Consider the following 20,029-nt stretch of genomic DNA (forward strand, 5'->3'; position numbering starts at 1 on the left):
AATTTCACTCCAACATTAACAATCTTAAACAATCTCCAATAATGTTCTGAACGATGATAGCAAAATGGTGTTTTTTTGTTACGTTTCTTATTTCTGGTCTCAATTGCATTGACATCTTTTGTTCATCAGGACATTGCATAATTGAAAATAAATAAAGTGCGTCCCCTGAGAGTCCGTGAAAAAGAGACTGACAACAAAACAAACTAGAAAAAATGTCTTTCTTCTTCGATTCTATTCGTATTCTAGAATTGGACGAAATTATCGTCATAACACCGACAATTTCGACAACGTCACCAATCGGGAAGGGTAACTGAAGCGAAAATTTATTTACATTTAATTTTCTGTTGACACCACCAGCCCACCCTACGTCACGAAAGATGAATTACAGTGTCCTGCCCCACAGCGCTACAAATTTGCTAATGACTCGTCGTTAAAATAAACATTACCATTTCCTGTACCCATTAGTGTCACCTTTTCCCTCTTCTCCCTAGCAAGCCCACTAGCGTACGAGCATGGCCCGTGCGTGATGCGTTCGATTACAATGTCAACAGCGTAAGAAGTAGCATAAGCGTCTTGGAAAGGATAAGCTACCACCGTTTGAATTCCATGCTACGCGAGCATAGGAAACCATTTTTCGAGCCCAAAATACCTCCTAAACAACTGGTCTGGAAGCAAGTTTCAGCACTGTCGCTAGTAGATTATTAGCATTTAAATTGCCCACACGAATAGTTTCGCACGGTGAATAGAATAGTTGTAAGGCATTCGGCTCACGCTTCAGTGATGCTTCTCATCAGTAAAGATGTTTATGCACGTCGTTAAGATCTTACCAGATTGGTAAGCAAATGGAAGAAAAACATCAAACGATATGTAAGCCCGAGCAAATCGCACACCTTTTCCTTATCGGTCAATTATGGTGAGAGACCTAGAACATGGAGGGGCTGCGGATAGATATGGACGCTTCCTTGCAAGGAATTGCCTTCATCTGTCACGATTGATTCGCTGGCGTAACAAAAGAAAAGCAATCTTGCTGGATTCTGTGTTGTTTACCTCGAGTACCTATTTGATATTTTTTGAAATATTACTTTCAAGATAATCGTTTGCCCCACCAGCTTTAAAATCATGCAGCGAACACAGGAAAGTCGTCATCCTTTGCTTGGGTAAATCCCTTTCAAAGCGCGGAAGAAAGGTGCCCCGTTTTACGAACATCAACCGAACGATTTCTCCTTTGTTAACGGCGACTGGCATGGTAATTGTGCTTTAAGTCAAACAATAAAAATGCGAAATATGAATAGAAAACAGAAATAGCAGGTCCATCGACTAACAGCAAGCGCAAAGCAAAGAAAAAGGATGTGCATTATTATCGTAAAATTTAATAGATTTGTCCTGCAGAATCCATAATTGAATTCCTTGCCTTCCGCGCAGGGCGTTGAATGGGCGACTTTTATTTTTCTTTGGCTGTTTTCATTCGAACGAACGATTGAATGATGGGCGCGTTGCACCGGAAATGTTTATTATTTATTCATCAAGCTTTATGCTGCGGTGCGAAGGCTTTGGAAAATTGAATGGGAAGAAGCAGGATGCCAAAAGTCAAGAATGGTATTGAGAGATTTTTGCTTAAATTACCCTTCGACTGAGGACAATAGCAAAGCAATGGATAATGGTTTGGTGGATTATACTATTTAGCGTAGAAATTGGTTCTTTAATGTGTTTCGGGTTTTAATAAGCGATAGATTTGATGGTTGTTTCTAGAACTAATATAAAAAGTGTGGAAAATATGTCAATTTTTTTTGTCATAGAGATCTTGGCATCTTAATTCTGGAATGTTGTAAAATATAATTTAAAAAGAATATATTATCACTTTCAAACCATCTCATCTATTTCTCAAACACCCAATCAATCAACCCCGTAGACTGACGTGACTTTCGCTTTTCCAATTCCAACAGTTTCCACTGTCTTGAGGTGTATTCATGTGTAACGTCAGCTCAACTCCATTCCCACATATCAACCCAGCAGTCATTCATTACGATTGCTTATCGTCTGTAAAGAAAAAATCAAGACAAGAATTTCCACTATTTGCAACTCCTTCAACTCAACTTCAAGCTGACTCACCCTTCTCCCAATTTAAAACTCATAAATAAGTAAGAAACAAGTTTGCTCCGCGATATGTGTTTGTCTCAGCATCCCGGGTGTGGTTGAGTTTTTCACGCATACACAAAATCACACTTGGGAAGAAATGAAATTAGAAAACTTTGCATGACACTCACTAGCCGTGCATCGTACGCTTCGGTGCCATATTGTGTGAGCTTGACAGGAAGAAAAACCCGCGGCACACTGTGGGTAAATTGTGCTTTAGTGTGTTATAATATGACTTCAAAATATATATTATTTTTATCACTCCTGATGCGGTAATGATAGCGAAATTCGTAGATAGTCAGAGAAAAGGTTTTGGTTTCTATGAAGTATTTTAATTTTAATCTTTATTATTATTCCAAAACTGTTTGTTAGTTAAATTTCAGATTTTCAATCCTCAAAATTCTACCTTCAGCTCGTTACATTGTGCTGAAGCACCGACTCTGTTCAGTTTCAAAATTGCGATTGATTCCCTGCGGAACGCTACGAAACGTCACGGTATGCCCCGAAGAGCCCAAACCTTCCCCGGAACGTCCACCCGCCATGAGTCATGATTATTTATTCATATGTGAAATTCTTTCTTCCGTTACCGTCTTTGTTCAATGTATCATCATGCCCCCTTCACCAGGCGCTTAAGCGTAGTAAGGGTGATAGGTTGGAAGGAACGGAACGGCCCATCTTTTTCTAACCCTTTTTCTAACCGTGCTCGCCACGGTTGAGCGGCCAAAAGGATGCTGTATCGCGATAACACGATTGTTAATTACGACTTTTCTATCGCATCTAACGCCTGGTTGGTTGATGCGTGAGAGTTCCGGGACGGAACACTTTCACCCTGGCATTTTGGGTGGGATTGCTGGTGGCATAAGGGCGAGAGGCCAGTCGCTTAAGGCTTCAGTTTTGGCGGTGCTAGATGGCATGGCATATCTAATGCAATGCTCGTGTCCTGTGACACAAAGGCAACACTGCTTTCCTGCGTGTTGTGATGATTTATCTACTTGTCCTTGTTAGTGGTGGCACGTGATTGTGGTGATTTATTTGCATCAGTAAATATGGCGTGGAGGCAGAAGGATGAGACACACAGGAAGTGTATGCAGCCCACCTGCTAAAGTATGGTAACGGTTCGCAGGCTTCCCAGGGAATGTGCCAATTCTCACGAGAAACTCGAACGGGGCACAGCACTATAAAAGTAAGGCACAGTTAGATGCAGTTGCTGCATAAGACGGTTCGACTCTACCATGAAGAAAGTCAGCACGAGTGAAGCGAACTTTGAACGGCTATTTGCACTGATTGCGAGGCACATGGAGGTGTTAAAGTTGAACATTTTTAAACCGGATTGGCGTTTGTCCCTGCGAACTATCGTAGTATTGGCGGCGATTGGTTTTATGCCAATTTTGACAGCCTTTTCGGTCAGCAAGTACGGTGAACATTTGGAGATTGTGGTCGAGTGCATTACGCAGGCTTGCACCGGTATGCAGGTGTTCATTCGATCGTACTTCTACCTTCGCCAGCGGGACCAGTGTAGACAAATCGCAAAGGAGATTCGTGAACAGCGAATCTCGTACGGCGCCAACCAGGACGATCGGATGGAGCAGTTGTTCCAGCGTGCAACGGAACGGATGCTGTTCCTGTATCGGCTGATGTACGCGATGTACTGTGGATCCTTTTTCTTTCTACTGGGACCTTTGATAATGCCCGATCCACGCAAGGCAAGCCTTCCGTTGGCGTTTCGCATACCATACCTGCCACCGAATGAGAATCTTCTGTACTGGTGCTTAAACTATCTGCATCACATCTTGCTCAATGTAGTTGGCATCCATCATTTGGCTCCAATCGATGGAGTTATCGTAGTGGCATTGATCAGCATGTGTACAAGGATCGGTGCTCTGGAGCTGATGCTGAAGGAGCTGGATGAGAAAATTGTGGACTCAAAATGGCAACAAACGAAACACCTTGAACCGTACCTGGACCGGATCATCGAGCTGCACACTGACATGAAACGGTTTGCGGATCTCGTAAAAAGTACGTTTGAAATGCACTTCTTCACGATATTTGGCATGATCTGTTTCATCATCTGCATGTGCTTGAATGTGATCGCTGGACAGCCGAGGAACTCAATCTATCCGTTGCTGTTGGCTTCTGTCTGTCAGCTGTTTATGGTCTGTCTGTTTGGTAACGTACTGCTCATTGTTAACGATCGCTTGCCGAACAGCATTTACGAGATACGGTGGTATCGACTAACCGTTGCTCAGCAGAAGAAGATACTGTTCTTGCTCGCTAATGCTCAAACAGACGTCATGATGAGTGCTGTATTTATGCCGGTGAACATGACTTCATTTGTTGCGGTACGAACTCTTGAGGTCTTGAATGGTTCAAATATATTGAGATGGTGATCATATCATGAGTTTTTTTTTTATTGCAGGTTTGCCGAGCTGCTTACTCGTACTTCACCATACTTCATTGAAGCGTGTAAAAGATACTGAAATGCCGAAATGACAAAATGTTTGACAATTACACAAATATAGAAGCACAATTTTTAGTAATAGTTATATCTGGCATACTGACACAATGCCTAAACGAGCATACTCAGAGATGGTTAGAGGTTTCAGCACAAACAATCAATATTACTGCTGGTGAGATAGTTACATGACTCTACCAAGAATTTATTTCCACTGTTTCGTAGTTTTAAATTTCGCTAGTGCACCTGGTACATCAATAAAGGCTTATATCTGCATGAATAACTTTGTGTTGTTAAGATAGCAACTTGTTGTAACTTGTTAAGATAGCAAAATATCCATCTTTCGCATTATTGGCAGTATTTAGTGTAGCAATGTGAAGTACGAATAGCTCGCCTTTATCACCTGCTTGGGGATAGGAAAGAGAAATGTTAGAGAAGCTACTTTCATCTTCCTTCGCAAAACAGAACTCACCGATAAAAAGCTTGACATAATCAGTGGCATGAAGATGCCGTTCAGTACTTGCGGTTTTTGTGATTGTGCAATCATAAACATCAACATCTTTTGCTCCGCCACGGGCATCAGATGCCAATCGATGGAGTACGCACACTCCGACAGGGAGTCGCTCTCGATCAGCAGTAGATTGCCGCAAAAGCAAAGCAGAAACAACTGAAAAGCCACCGATATCAGATAGAACCCGATCGGTTGCATTATATCGACTGCGATCACATTCAACCCCATGCACAGTATCAAACAGACGAGTCCGAAGTCGACCAGCAGATCTAGATAGTACGTTTGTTCCAGCAGACGGATAAATTGCTTGATGCTTTGATGCGTCTTACAGATATGAACCAGCTCCCGATGCAGCTCGGACTGTTCGGCACTGGTATCGAGCTCCTGGAAACATAGCTTCAGCCCCTTGATCTGATAGACCGCCGCAAGAAGGGACAGCACGAGTGTGCCGTCCACAGAAACGAGGAACATCACGCAGATTAAGTTCATCACCGTGTGAAAGACGTAGTTTATGTGCCAGTACGGTGCAACATCGTGCGGCATGTGCGGTATGAAGACCGCTAGTGGCAAATTGCTTTTCTTCGGATCGGGATACACGATCGGAATCAGCTCGAACATCATCGTCGACATGTAAATGACGGCAATCATGTGCACTGAGAAGGATACGACTCTGTTGAACTGGTGTGCAAGTGCCGCGAAGCCTTCGCTTCTTCTGAAAAGATTACTATCGAGCACGAGCGGAACAAACGGTAGCAGCATGGTAGTGCAGTTCCTACGGATGCATGGAGTACAACACTTACTTTTGATTTTTGATGATATCTACCGTCTCGTTTAGCAATTCGCGGTGATAGAAGAGTAGTCCCATCCGGATCGCTATTTCTAGTCCGACGGCCGATGTCGAAAAGCATTCGGTAAACAAAATGAATTGGTCGAGGTGCGTTGTTAAAGACCAGCCGCTTGCATAATGTTGCATGATAAACATGCCAATAGTGAAGATCGTGAGTGGTGTGAGTTTCCAGCTCGAATCAAGCACGTCTAAGCCCAAAAGTCTTAGGGGACGTCTGAGGAAAGCGATGATTTGTTCTAGTTCTTGATCCATTTTCTTGCACTGTTTTTTAAGGCATAGAGAGAACTGACCGTTGAGGGTTTTCGGGAAGGATTTATATAGAGCTTATGCTAGACATACTGCACACTGATTTGAATGGATTAGTATATCATTAGTACAACATATAATCAGCAACCCGTGTTGCTGTTGATTATACACTACACAACCATTCTCTCTGTTTTCTTAAAACAGTAAACTTGGGGCTTCAATGAAAATACTTGATTTTATATTAAATATGCTACTCATAACGGCCAAACTAAATACTACACTGAGTGAAACAATAATAGCACTACCATGGTTTTTTGAAGATGTCTCAGAAATTTATGAATGAATCAAACATTTTTTTAAGGGCGTGGGCCACAAAAGATTTCCAAATCGAAATTTCAGGTTCAGGTTCAGGTATTTGTCAAATTTTCTAGCTTTGAAATTGAGGTTTGAGACGCGAGAAAACAGAGAAAAATTCGAAATCGCTAGTTGGAGATTTTTTTAAAGTTCATCCTCCATTTCGGCAGTATAAAATTTCCCGTGGCCTGGGAGCTTAAAGGCTAAAGTATTTTACAAATAATTTACATTCAAGTATATTCAAAGTCATGAAAAAGGTGCTAAATCATTGATTTTGTACAATAATCAACTTAGCGCAATAATAAGGGCGTTCGAGATAATTTTGACAGTTACATTTTTGTTTATAACTCGTGATGGAGTTGGCAAAGGAAAACAAGCAATAAGTCATTCGACAGCTAAAAGTGTACGGGACAAGCAGCGAAAACATCCCATGATAAAAAAATGCCAAAAAAGAGTACATTGTGGAAGCGGATCACATGCATCATGATGATCCGCGCCGGACGCGACAACCGCCGACACGGTTAACACCCAAAACAAACGGTGGCTGGCTTACTGCCCGTCGGACGTGCCACGGGTGCCGCAAACCAAGTTCCCCCAGACGGTGTTGGTGTTTTCCTGCGTGTCATCGGAAGGGGACGTGATGCCGCCTCACTTTTTCGAGCAGGGGCTGAGGCTGAACGCGGACTGGTACATTTCCATGCTGGACACCGTCGTAAAGCCTTGGATCACGAGAGTGGCCAACGGCAGACCGTACGTGTTGCAGAAGGATTCCGCTCCGTGCCATACAGCCTCCAAAACGATAAAGTGGTTGGCGGCCAATTTCAACGACTTCACCGCGCCAAATGTGGGGCCTCCCAGCTCCGCGGATCTTAATCCAATGGATTATTTCGTGTGGGGCGCGGTGGAACGGGACACCAACAGAACCTCCAGCAACACCAAGGCGGAGCTGATGGCGAAAATCAGGTCCGTTTTGCGGCCCTACCCCGCGAAACTGTCGCCAGAGCTTATTCCCGGTTCCGGATACGGGTGGAGGCCGTAATAAAAGCCGAGGGCGGATATTTTGAATAAAAGGAATAAAATACATGGTAAGCTACTATTTCTAAAACAAAATTACCTCGATGATTAATTTTGCCATAATTTTTTTTTTCTTTCTCCGCAGGTGGCTGTCAAAATTATCCCGAACGGCTTTTGGTTCTCGATCACTCTGGCCACCAAATGGCTTACTAGATTTGTGAGCAAGGTACGCATGGGATTTGAACCCCGGTCCTGCCAGGTTATGACGAGTGTTGCCGTCGCCTCAGCACCCATTTGTTATATTAACACTAAAGAAGTGACAAATAAAGTAAGAAGGATATAAAGTAAGAACTCAAGGTGTGAGTTGACTTCAACTATCTCAAAACTGGACGCAAAAGTTGGAGGTGTAAAAAAACATCGTGGTGCTATTCTGCTTGCGCATAGTGTACATGCCTTACGAGTTAAATTCTGGTGAGAATTCTTCAACCCATAAGTGAGTCAAGACCTGCCGGCCAGATGCTTACCAAATGGGTGTAATAAAGTGATTAAATCGATCGTCTTAATGTTGCAACTATAATGTAATGCAAGTGTTGTGATTCGCACCTCTCACAGGTCAGTGAGGGACCAAATAGGCGGTTTTAAGTGCCCAGTACAACGTTCACTCGTTGCGGGTAGTTTAAAATATTCCCAACACTGTAAGGAACTTTGTAATGGATCCCTGTCCTACATTGTGGTAGTTGTTGTTGAATTTCACACCCCACTCCCTCGTTCTTACCCGTTCCCCTCATTACACTCCCCAATAGGAGTGTACAGTTCTACGCTCGTGACGCATCTTCATCGCATTTTCAGACGGCACGTTTGGGCGCGTGCTGTACATGGCCGCAAAAGCGAGCAGCTAATTGTCATCTTGGTTTCCTGACAGCTCGTTACAATCAGGGTGCCCCTTGCTCTGCACCATTTCCGAGAGGGAGCGTTTGCTCTTGACAGGTAGCGGAAGATGGCTTTAATTAAAGTCTCTGCTAAGCACCGGAGAAAACCGGAGTCTTTGCGTGCGCATAGCGGATGAAAATCGAGTGATATTTGTTTGCTATTTGCTTAACCAATCTAACCAACACCTCCGGACACCACCACTTGCCCAGGGCTGGTCTTAAAAAACAAAACTGAAAGAGTTAAAACAGAAATCATTCACTCCCTATGCACAGCACCAAGCAGGCAAGATATTTAGAACCGGGGGTGAAAGGGCGTCAAAAATACAACCCAAAAGGTGCCGAGTGAAAGTGCAAACAAAACCATAAACTGTACGGGCAATATGATCCCGAGGGCCGTAAAGTCGGAGGGGGAAACCATCATACTTGCGCGTCACATTCAGTGACACACCACGGAGTGAAGTGATTGCCTCGAAACGACCGAGATTTTATGGGCGAACCGGTGCGGTACGAGGGAGTGTTCAGTGTTCCGCAAATCTTGTCAAAGTCGTTTGATGTAATCTTTGCGTGGCAGCAGCTCACAGTCGCGACAACACCGGGGTGAGTACGCAATTTTTGAACGATGGTTATGGGTATGGTTTTGCGGCCAAATCATGACTAAAGGATCGGGTTGAAAAATCCAAAACCATTGTAAAGGATCTACAGTGGGTTGGGCTGTACGGAGGAGTGAAAGTATTGCTTTCCACCCCTCCAAAAGATAATGATAAAATTATGTTCATCTCAATCATCTGTGCAAATAAAGTTCGGGTCGTTTTAATTAAGCAAGATTAAATTATCTCTTAGCTCGTTGTTCCGAGGTTGACTTTACGCGCACTAAACGAAAGGATTAAATCAAATGAAAACCGTGCCTCGCCTTTGCCCGTTGTTGGAGTACGGCACGAGTCCGGTACGCTTTTGTTGCGAAGAGTGAAACAATATTTAAATAAGTTTGTAACACAAACTCCGGTAGCTTTGGTCACATTTTCCGCACCGTGCGTCTTTTAAATGTGTCAGCAATGGGTGAATATCGTTTAATCAGCAGCATTCCAACGAATCGAGCTCATCCAAACCTGTGCGATACGGCGAGCGTCACATGATTACACCATCAACGGAACAGCCTTTATTCGAACGGCTCGATTCATGGTTCGGAATCGGAAAGAACTCGCTCAGATCCGCCAACCTGTAGACGAATAGGTGGCCATAAATCTTTTGCCAGCCATAGCCGGTGCTCTTTCCAGCCGTAAGCACCGGTGTGGGGCCGGAAATTAATTTGACTTTCGTTCACTACTGGGCGAGCCTTTCGCGGGACGCGTTTCCACATTGTTGTGCTGTCAGTGGCATTGCCAATGATGTGTTCGCTATTTGCGATTCGATTATTTATTTGTTTGTGGCGAAAGTCGCGAAAAAAGGCACCCGTGTTGGTGGGGCAGCGAAATTGCGATGGCGAAAACTCTACGTCGCGCAGTATGACATAAATCCCGCCCGTCTGACAGCATCTCGAAACAAGGAGTCGGGTTGGTGTTACGGCGGCGTTACGCATTACATATGGGAAGGAAGTAACGAACGTATGTCCTGTTTCCGCGTGGGCATACGAACCTGTGTACTCTCCCGCAACCCGCAACACAGCACGGTACTATCTTCATCCCAATGTTCCTCCTCCTCTCCCAGGCGTTTGTTGATTTATTTTCAAACCTATTTTTCCGCGCTCATGCAAGCCTCTCCCCAAGGGCAAGACGGTATCACCCTTTTGCTAAGTGGCCGGAAGAGAGTTGACGGAGGCATGAGTGTCTTGAGTGGTGCTCGCGGTACGCGCATCGTATGTAAGCTAAATAGCTTGAAATGTTGAGAAAAATGTAGGGAAATCCAATCAACTGCTTCGCTATTGTGTTTGGGAGGAATTCTTTTTTTTTTAGACGCTGACTTGTTCCTTTCAAACGAAACAATATTCAAGCACCAATTGTTAGAAAATTAGAACGAAAAGACTAACATAAATAAAGTAGGATAACTAACATAGTAAACAAAAAAGGATAAGCTAAAAACAACAATGCATAGGAAAAAATGTTAACTGACAATAGTATGAAAAACAGTAAACCATAAAGTGCGTTGTTGAAGAAAGCGACATAAAAGGGATCGTTTTTTTCTAAATCGAAACAAAAGAGATGCTAAATAGGAGGAAAAAAATCGTTATGTTGATACCCAAACTGCCACCAATCGTGTCACGCACCAACTGTTGCCATTCAACCCTTTTCCTTACCTTCTAACTTACATTCCGCTAGCGTGTTCCGTGCATCGGGAAGCAAATTAGCGAATGAATTAGTGCCCAGAGGGCCACCAAACAATGTATCCTTTATCCAGCGAAGAACACCAATTAAGAAAAAAACACGCCGAATGAAAACAAATTTCAGTACGAAAGAAATCAAATTCGAAAATGGGAAGCGGCTCAACAAAAAAATTACAAAACTTTAGGCCATCTACACCCAACCCATTTCGTATAATCCGTGACTAGGTACACCCGGGGACTAATTAACAGTTCCAGCCAACATTGTGTGTTTCTTTTTCTTGCTGCATACTCTTTGGCTACCAATACTTTGGCTTGTGTGGGAGCGCATAAATCATATCACGTTCGCAAAAGTCCAATAGAACGGGGTGATGAGTGAAATTAAAATTAGAAAATGCTAGAAAGAGTTACTGTTCGTTTTGTTTCGGAAAGGCCCTCTTTTTTCGTTGTTCACCATTTGTTACAATCCTTTCTCTAGTGCTTCCCGCGTATTTGCATTACATTTGCATAAGAAAGTCGGATGCTTTATTGAATATTTGTTTCTTTTCGGAAGGATCGTTTTTTTTTGTTGGTTTCTGGGACGCACTAATCGTTTGGCTTTGCGATCTGAAATTGTTTTTTCTTGCGCTTCATTTGCTAGCAGCTGGTGCTGTTCGTAAAGCGGGATTCAGTTTCACGTGCACGTTTGTGAGGGGAAATTTTTTATACGTAAATTTATTTATTTTAGTAGATGGGAAAGAATCGTTTTAAGCGGAGCATCAGGTGATTTTGACGTTGAGTTTGATCCTGTATGCAGAAAAAGGACATCAAATAGATATAGGTAGATTTTATAGTTTATTGAACTAAAATACATTTTATTTATTTATTTATATTATATTATTACGATTTACCGCCGTATTGTCACCACCGATTATGGTAACTATGTGCAATAAACAAAATATTAACAAAGCATGTCCTCCCAGTGATTTGCCTTATCCCGGGCATGCTCGGTTGTAGCTGAGTTGTATTTGAGTGGGTGCTGCTGATGATGATTTAGATGTGATTGCCGTCAAGCTGTTTCCCTTGCTAAATCTATTGCTTGAATGGTGGTTGGTTGCATCTTGCATTGGTTGCATTGTTGACCATTATGCTACGGTCTGCACTGCAACAAAAGCGTCGTACAGCGTTCTCCAGTGCAGTCCAGCAGTAATATTACAAGCTCGATCCGATCAGCGTAAAATCTAAGAACAATCGGCTTGCTCTATCCCGCAGCAGCAAGAGCGACTTCACCACTCTCGAGACTGAACCCGCCAAACACTCCCGAACCCAACGAAAACACAGCCAAATTCGTTGTGTCAAAGGTGAACTGGCTAGTAGAACACTGTACTGTAGGATACGTCTGCCTTCCTTGTACGGCCGTCTAAAAATTGCCCCCGAATTCAGCTGCCCCGTCATCGGATTGCCCGTGGCACTACGAAAAAAAAAAACACACACACAAAAACAAACAAAAAAGTGAATGGTGGAAAACGGAGAAGGATTGGAAGGATACAATGTTTCGTAGTTCTAATAACAGTTGTCTCAATGTTTACTGCGATTGCGGGAGAACGAACAATCCGGACTAGCTACATCTTATTATTGTTGAAATTAAAATCGTCCACTGTTCCAAACATGAAGACACCCGCTCTATGACCTGAGAAACACTGTAACGGAGACGTGGAATAATAACTAAAATATTAATGTTTGGTGTAAGTATCTGTAAAGTAATAACTTTTTGGTAAAAAATCCTTTTTTCATTTGCTATAAAATTATTTAAATTTTCTATAGCAAGCTTCAAACTGCTTTTTAATATAATACATATAACTCTTTTGTAAAGGATCCAATATCGGTGCAATGTTTTCATAAAATTTAAGTCACTTTTCCCAACGGTAGAGGCGAAAACGATGCCGATCTTCACACGGCAGGATCGGAATTCAAATCCCTTTCGCGCCGTTCCACCGTAATGAGCACAGACCGTCCAACAACGTCTTACAGCGTGGATCAACGTAGTCTAGCCAGCCATTTGATGACCGTCGTGATCTATGAGGTCGTTAAGCCAAGAAGAAGAACAAAAAAATTGGCCTCCAACGATGCTGGCTACCCGTGCTGCCCAATAGGCTGGAATATGAATTGCTGCTGATTTAAAATTCCTTATTTAAGGTTCCTTAACCCATTAGGCCCCCTGACAGTAGAAGCTTCTCTCTCGGGCGAGGCCACTTGCAGTCGCCACCTCCGCCCATAGCATATTAAATAAAATGTCCGGCATTTTGAAGTAATCATTTTACTACCTGAAATTCAAAAATGTTCCCACCTAATCAGGCATTTTACACTGGCTGCATTGACCTCTATATAGACTTTGGCCGCGATGCAATTTTCTCCACCACTACAAACTAACGAATATTCAACAATCTTTTTGAAACATTTCTTCTACCAAAACGCTGTATTTTGATGCGCTTTAAAACGAGTTAGACTCTAAATATTGCCTTAGAGATTATCATTTCCTGGGACAGGATCAACTCATCGGTTTTAAATTTAAGGATTAAACCTGTAATCCAATTTCGTTTCGTTATTCCTCGTCTTCCTTGCCTAGTTGCTTACCATCCCTAATCTCACCAAACTGGGCATTGGGTTGTAATAGCGACATGCGACACAGTACTCAACGAACGTCTTCCCAAGCGTGGTTGAGCAGTGGTTAAAATAAGAATTAAAAATTCCTTCAACAAATCACACCGAAATAGCTTAAGCGCACCAACTTTACGACCATCGCATCGGACGGAAAACGCACCATAAACTAACCGCCCACAGATAAGAACGTTGGGTTCGGGGCGAAAAAAACCAAAAGAAAGGGATGCGTTCGATCCGTTAGCGCTTCTTGGGGAAAGTTTTTCCCCTCCCACGTTTCGATATCACGCTGATTAAGAGGATTTTTATTCGGTTCACAGCAAGAAGTGACGGCCGTTAAAAAACCCTTTCGCTAAGCCTAAATCGCTTTCTTCGGTTGGGTGGCGGTTGTGGTATTTTAGAGCTGGCAACTCAGCAGCACAGTTGCTGGGATGGGGGTTCTTTGTAAAAGGTGTGGGTAGATTTATCTACCGGAAAACCTGTGTTCGCTGCCAGTGGGACTTCGACGTAAATTTTCCACACCGTACCCTCTCTGTTTTGCATGGGAGAAAGATGGGGCATCGAAAATGTGCGTTAATTAACTTCTGATCTGCGGAATCGGGTTCGTTTTTTGGCATTTTGCATACCAAACCATTTTTGTCGAATATTCACTCGAAAGGATCGTAAGGAATGGCAAGAATTTCCCATTTTTGTAATTCTTAAAAATGTGTTAATTATTACGTCGAAAATTTGAATAGCTGCTAAGATGCAAATCGCCCAAGGCAGTCCTAGGAATGAAATAGTTAAGCTGAAAGTAGTTGAATTGGAGTTGAATTGTTTTTTCACGTCACGAAAGAGGATTCAATACTTTACAGAATATCTGACCTGCATCGTTGCCCCGAAAGGAACTCGGAAAAACAAATCCTGAATATTATTTATCTGCCAAAAATGCTAAATATAGACATTTATTTTCTTCTCCGTTATCCGTCCGATTTTGTACTTAGGAATTCTCACATATCGTTTAGGGGAAAGAGAGAGAGAGAGAGGGTTGGGATTTTTATTTTCACCTACGGCCACTAGAAGTGAGAATGGTTAACAATCTATAAGCATTCGATAAACATAATCTTTGTGCCATAAATCTTACCGCTACGTTGGTCGATTTGAAGGCAAGGAATTGGAAAGGATTTCAATTTTTGGGATACCCAAGTGAATTGGAAAGTACGTGAAATATGTATCGGGATTAGATGCATGAAGCTGGTGTGTTGGATGCTCTCCTGGTAAGATGATTTGAATAGAGCGGACATGATAAACGGGAGGACTCAAACATGTTTTATCTTGAAAATTTAAAGGACATTCTTAAAATGTTCTACCTACACGGTAAGTTCATTTTTTCCTCCCATAATACATTAATCCCGCCAACCTCAGCCATAATGTAGTGTGTGTGGTGGTGCAATTTTTTTCACAATTGAATTTCCTGCTTCCATTATGCTCAATTTCCGCAAAAAAGAATTATAAAAAAACACAGAAATCGAGTAGAACCATTACCTGACATGTTTGTGAGGGGGATTTTTGGCTTTAAAAAAATATCCGCGCACCATATGTGACGGTGACAACATCAAACGGGAAAGCCACTCAAGAGCACTAACTCCCCGGATCATTGGGTTTTGCTTTCGTGTGGTTCGTCCAATTTAAGAACGTTAATCAAAAAATTATATCTTTCTCCATAGCGCTTATCCGACCGACAGGACCAGTCTGATGGCAGTATTGAATTTCGATGTGTTCATTTTGATATTTTTTAAACAATCCTGCCAAATGTAATATGCTGGAGCCTCGTTTCGTGACCAGTTCCTGGTTTGATGCAATCACGATTTGAATCGCCACAAATTCAGCAACCTTACAGTGTGGTGTTTGAATTTTCCCTCTGTGGTGCGGGACTTTTGATACCTTTGCTGCGTCACTGTGCGCTCGATGCGCTCAAATTAATACACTAGGGGGAACAAGTAATGTTTTCTTTATGATGGGTAAAATTTAAAATAAATAATACCATTCCCTTCGGTTACTTGCCGAACACAACGTGATTACGTACGGTATTGAATTACAGGTTTCCGATAAACAGGATAATAGCAGCAATGGAGAGCCATTTTGTGTGGTACGTCAAATGGCAATGCTCCTGCTCTTTTGAATGATGCGGCCCTGCCTCATCAACCTGTCCGCTAATCGAAAGGAAAAATTGAGGAGAGAAAAAGCATCCCAACCATTCCCCATCGACGCATCGACAATCACCGTCATCTTCGGTCCGATTCCAACCAGCACTGGCCGTGTGAATGAATTTCAGCGATCGGAAAATAGGCATTTTATGGTAATTTTATGGCCACTCCGGATGAACGGAACATCCAAAAGCAGCCGGAGCGGGAACGTTTTTATCATAATTTAGCAATATTCTTGAATAGATAAAACCACACCCGAGGACTAGCGGGCACTATCAATGGGGATTTGTTCTTCCGTGGGACCTATTTTGCGTTGAGTTGTGACAAGTTTATAGCAGCGGAAATAAATGTGTTTGCAGTAAGTTTAAGCTGTTGTTTATTAGCCTTCCGTGCAAGGACCGGCTTGCATGGGCCAGTGGGTGATTATGACAGTAATAATGTGTTATGAAGGTATACCTCGTTCTAAGCAGGCTTAAGATTCGGCCTTACTTTCACCACAAATCACACGAGTCACGTTCACGACAGTGAGTGAAAGTGTTAGAGGGCAAATTCGCACCGACAGAATTGCTCCACTCCCGCGGATGGTACTGCCGTTTCGGTCTCGGTTTTGGATCGGAATTTTTAATTACAACCAACCAACATCCACCATTCAGACAGCTTCTCGTACCAGCAGCTGAACATACGGGATTGACATTAATCAAATTAAACTTTAAATGCGCACACTGCGCGACTTTGTTCCCTATCATCGACCAACTTGCTCATTAACCACGCGCAATAAAATTCGAATAAAAATAATCCCGTATTCCGTACCGTATCCCTCTTCGGTGGCGATTTCCCAAAACGCCAAGCAGCGCCGAGTAATTAAATCAATCTCATTTGAATTCCACCGCTTTGGAAGCTGGAAAACGTCGAGTTCTACCCAATTTCCGGCCTTCAGTTGCCAAACTGTTGTCAAGGAAATGGAGCGATTTTATTTTTCATTTCACGAGGGTTTTTTTTAAACCTATATCCCTTCAACCGGTCAACTTTGGGCATGGGAAGAATATTTCTTTTCCCGTATCGCCAACCAAGGACGTAATTTACAGTCTTGTTAATCAGAATTTTACGTCTTTTTTTATCTTTTTTGTACTTGAAACCGTGTACTAGCATGGTGAAAGATTCAGTTTTTTTTGTACGGGAATTCCTTGGACCTATCCATCCATCAGCTTTACTGCTGGCAGAGTTGCTCCGCAGAATAGAAATGCTCTATACTTAAGGTGGAAATAAAACCATAAAAATGAAACCATGGAATGTACGCTCCACCACTACGGCTCGATGGTTGAATAAATTTGAACGCGTACTGGTCTAATTAGTGTTTCGTGGTCATGAGGACAAGTACCTTAAGGTAAGTCCACTGGAAAATGCGCTCGTAAACTCGGAAAGATCGTAAACAATACAAAAAATCCAGTCCTTAAGAACCGTCAATCGTAAATCGCGCATTTTATAAAAATTCTTCCTTTCACCGCAAAAGTTAATGGCATATGGTACGCGAGGGACTTGAAGTGTCTCCTTTCTGGTACAACCTCTTCAAATGCTGCTGATTGATGGTAATGAGAATTGGTGAATCTTTTTGTTGTGTATGAGCGTTATACTCCTGTTCCAAAAATTGCGTAAAATTAATTGTCGTGAAAGGGAGCTTTCCATTTGTGTTTCTGTCCCTTTATAGCTCACTTTGGTGTGCTGTGTTGTCCTTCCACTTTAACATTAGTTACCTTTTGAAACGGATGCGCCGAAAGAGAGAGCACTAAGCAATCTGAACAATTTATTTGATTTAATTGCTGTCACCTTTTTTCGCTTTGCAATTAAAAGCGAAAAGCCTAATTTTCCATCCACCGGTCAAGTTGTGTCTGTAAATGGTGTAACATTGCGGACATTTTGCAGGGTGCTTCAGATGTCAAAGTGCTTTACATTTCCGTAAGTTAGACGGTGAAACCACTTTGTTAGCATTAAAAAAAACGAAGTCAATGTAGGTACTTAGTACGGGTTTTCGGAGGTTTTGCAACAACTCTTTACAAAAAATCAGATCCTAATACGATACCGTACACACGCCGCCCGTGAGTGTTTGCTTTGATTTCGAAAAATCCTTCACGGCACTCGTCCGCCACAAGCACACGGTTCGGCCCAAAACCATTTTGGCTCATTCCCTCGAAAGCAATTTATTAACTGTATCAACATGGTGGCATAATTGGTAGGAGAAGTATGTCCATTGCAGTAATGGCGAGCCTCTTATCAATTCAATCGTCATCATCATCATCATCGTCAGCATCGTTATGGTTGTGAATAGTGACTGCATGTTAGCCAAAAGTAAAAATGTGAAAAAGCGTCACCCTCCCATGCATTCCCTCCGTTTTTCTTTCTCAAGTCTAGCATTTTATGAAATGTTTACTCTTTCTGCGTCAGGTCACTCGCAGTTGAATTGCCCCTTCAGTTTGGTGGAGGGTATTTTTTACAATTTTCTCCAAAATCATCAAGTATCGGTTTGTTTGATCAGTTTTGGTTATTTTGGAAACGCTGCAACCGGGGTTATTTGCTCAACCACAACCGCCAACTACTTCTGAATACCGTTCTGCACCAGGAGATATCCACAGCAGGGTTACTTCTGGCACAAAGATTGGGAGAGAATCTATCGAGATGATAAAAGTGTTCCGCAAACGCACTATAATTTGCTCATATTTTACTAGATTTAAGAGCGTTCGCATACAATTAGATAAATTCCCCAACTCAGCGTCCAAAGGGAGAGGGTTTTGAGTTGAAAAAAAAAAAAACGATATTAAAGAACCGAAAGGCACCCTTTTTTGCTTGCACCATTTGTCGTATGTTTACACCCTGATAATAGTATCGAGATAGCATAAGCAGGGGGCATGTAAAATATGAATTTCATTTTCTGTGACCAACGGCATCCGTTTTTTCGCTTTCTTTTTCAACATGCTACATGCGTTCGGAACATTAACAGAGGGGTTAACTATCCGATTCTAGTGATGCATAGTGTGCCCATTTCGTTAAATGTAGCCATAGCGATCCTCACTCCAAAATGCTGGACAAGGCATAATAGTAGCCATTAATTCGATATTTAATTACAGTGTAAAGTGCTCTTATCACTACTGCCCGTGTGTGTGTGTGTCTGTGAAGTGTGGCCCGCCGATCACTTCAATTAGCTCCATCGCCATTTGTTACGTTTTTATGTTTTCACAGCTTGAAAACATCGTTTTTGATGTGTTTAAAAAAAGAAGAGGTCCCCTTAGTATGGTTCTTTCCGTGGAGTTGCTCGTATGTACGAGGACAAAAACCAATTTTCTATGATAAATGTCAGTAAACCCCTCGTTTAAATTGATTTACCACCGAAAAAATACACAAGGAAGAATGGAGATCGCTGGATGGGCCCCGTAACACTCCACTGGAGATAGTGATGTAACCTACGCACCGGTAACACCGCATATGTGTGCGATGCGTGGCGCAGTTTTTCAACAGCTCTCACAGCATAAGTCATACTCTGCTTCGGATTCTCATATTTTGTTGTTCTATCCCCGATTCCAAACATAATAGTCGTTTGCGTCACCCAAACCCAATCAGTAATGGCTTCTAGACATGGTATCCGAAATTGATGCCGAAGATACACTGCCGCTGCCTCTCTATCCGCTCGTTCTCCGTCCCTGCAAAATGTCCGGAAAAGTGCGTGCCTAGCCGGAGTCTTCGATGATGCGTGAAAAATGTTACATGTTTTGACAGTTCAATTCTACGCGACTGAAGCGAAATGGGCGAAAGACTTCGTCTCATCTTTCGGTACCGTGCTTGGGATATCGGTGCCTGAGCTTGGTTAGATCACTTGACGATTGATGGATAATTTGTTGAACAGAACAGCATGGCAGTCCCTTTTCGCAGTACGCTCATTGTGCAATCATTGACGGTTTCCCGTCACTGGTCGGTTGGTGCAATTAAACGCTTCCTTTTGCGTGGAGCCACCGACAGCGGTACAGCCACCGAATGAATGCGATACCCCACTATACGCACCATTGAAGCGGTGATCAATAGCCACCGACTGACAGTTAATGATCTGAAGCACCAGCATCACTTATGGAAGCGACGGTCCGGTGCACGGAATTCCATCAATTGCTTGAAATGGTTCTGCTTTTCTTTCTTCCCCATCCCCATCGACAGACAAACACAGCGACTCGTTTCGGCAAATCGGCAAGCAAAATCGATCGATGAAATCGCTTCGAATAATACTTTCACGGCTTTTGGCTCGTCGCTGCAGACGCCGGAGCAGCTTCTTAACATGCCACACACTGGAGACAGTAGACCGATAAGATAAACTGGCATACATATGCTCGCAAATCTGTCCACTTGTGTTGTACCACCCACCCGGCCCG

The 20,029-nt window shown here is 42.7% G+C and overlaps 3 protein-coding genes across 4 annotated transcripts in view; 2 read left to right on the top strand and 1 right to left on the bottom strand.

The window, feature by feature from the left end:
- LOC126559185 (signal peptidase complex catalytic subunit SEC11A) overlaps window positions 1-20,029 on the top strand; it is a 368,048-nt gene that overhangs the window by 9,448 nt on the left and 338,571 nt on the right. The window lies entirely within an intron of this gene.
- LOC126560115 (odorant receptor 49b-like) lies at window positions 800-4,591 on the top strand. Its single transcript, XM_050216277.1, has 3 exons — window positions 800-834; window positions 3,338-4,472; window positions 4,550-4,591. The coding sequence occupies exons 1-3, from the start codon at window positions 800-802 to the stop codon at window positions 4,589-4,591; spliced, it is 1,212 nt and encodes a 403-aa protein (XP_050072234.1).
- On the bottom strand, window positions 4,947-6,195 carry LOC126558431 (odorant receptor 22c-like). Its single transcript, XM_050214446.1, has 3 exons — window positions 5,897-6,195; window positions 5,058-5,820; window positions 4,947-4,988 (listed from the first exon to the last, which is right to left on the bottom strand). Exons 1-3 carry the CDS (start codon window positions 6,193-6,195, stop codon window positions 4,947-4,949), a joined length of 1,104 nt encoding a protein of 367 aa, XP_050070403.1.

This window comes from Anopheles maculipalpis, chromosome 2RL (genome assembly GCF_943734695.1).
Source record: "Anopheles maculipalpis chromosome 2RL, idAnoMacuDA_375_x, whole genome shotgun sequence".
Taxonomy (NCBI): Eukaryota; Metazoa; Arthropoda; class Insecta; order Diptera; family Culicidae; genus Anopheles; species Anopheles maculipalpis.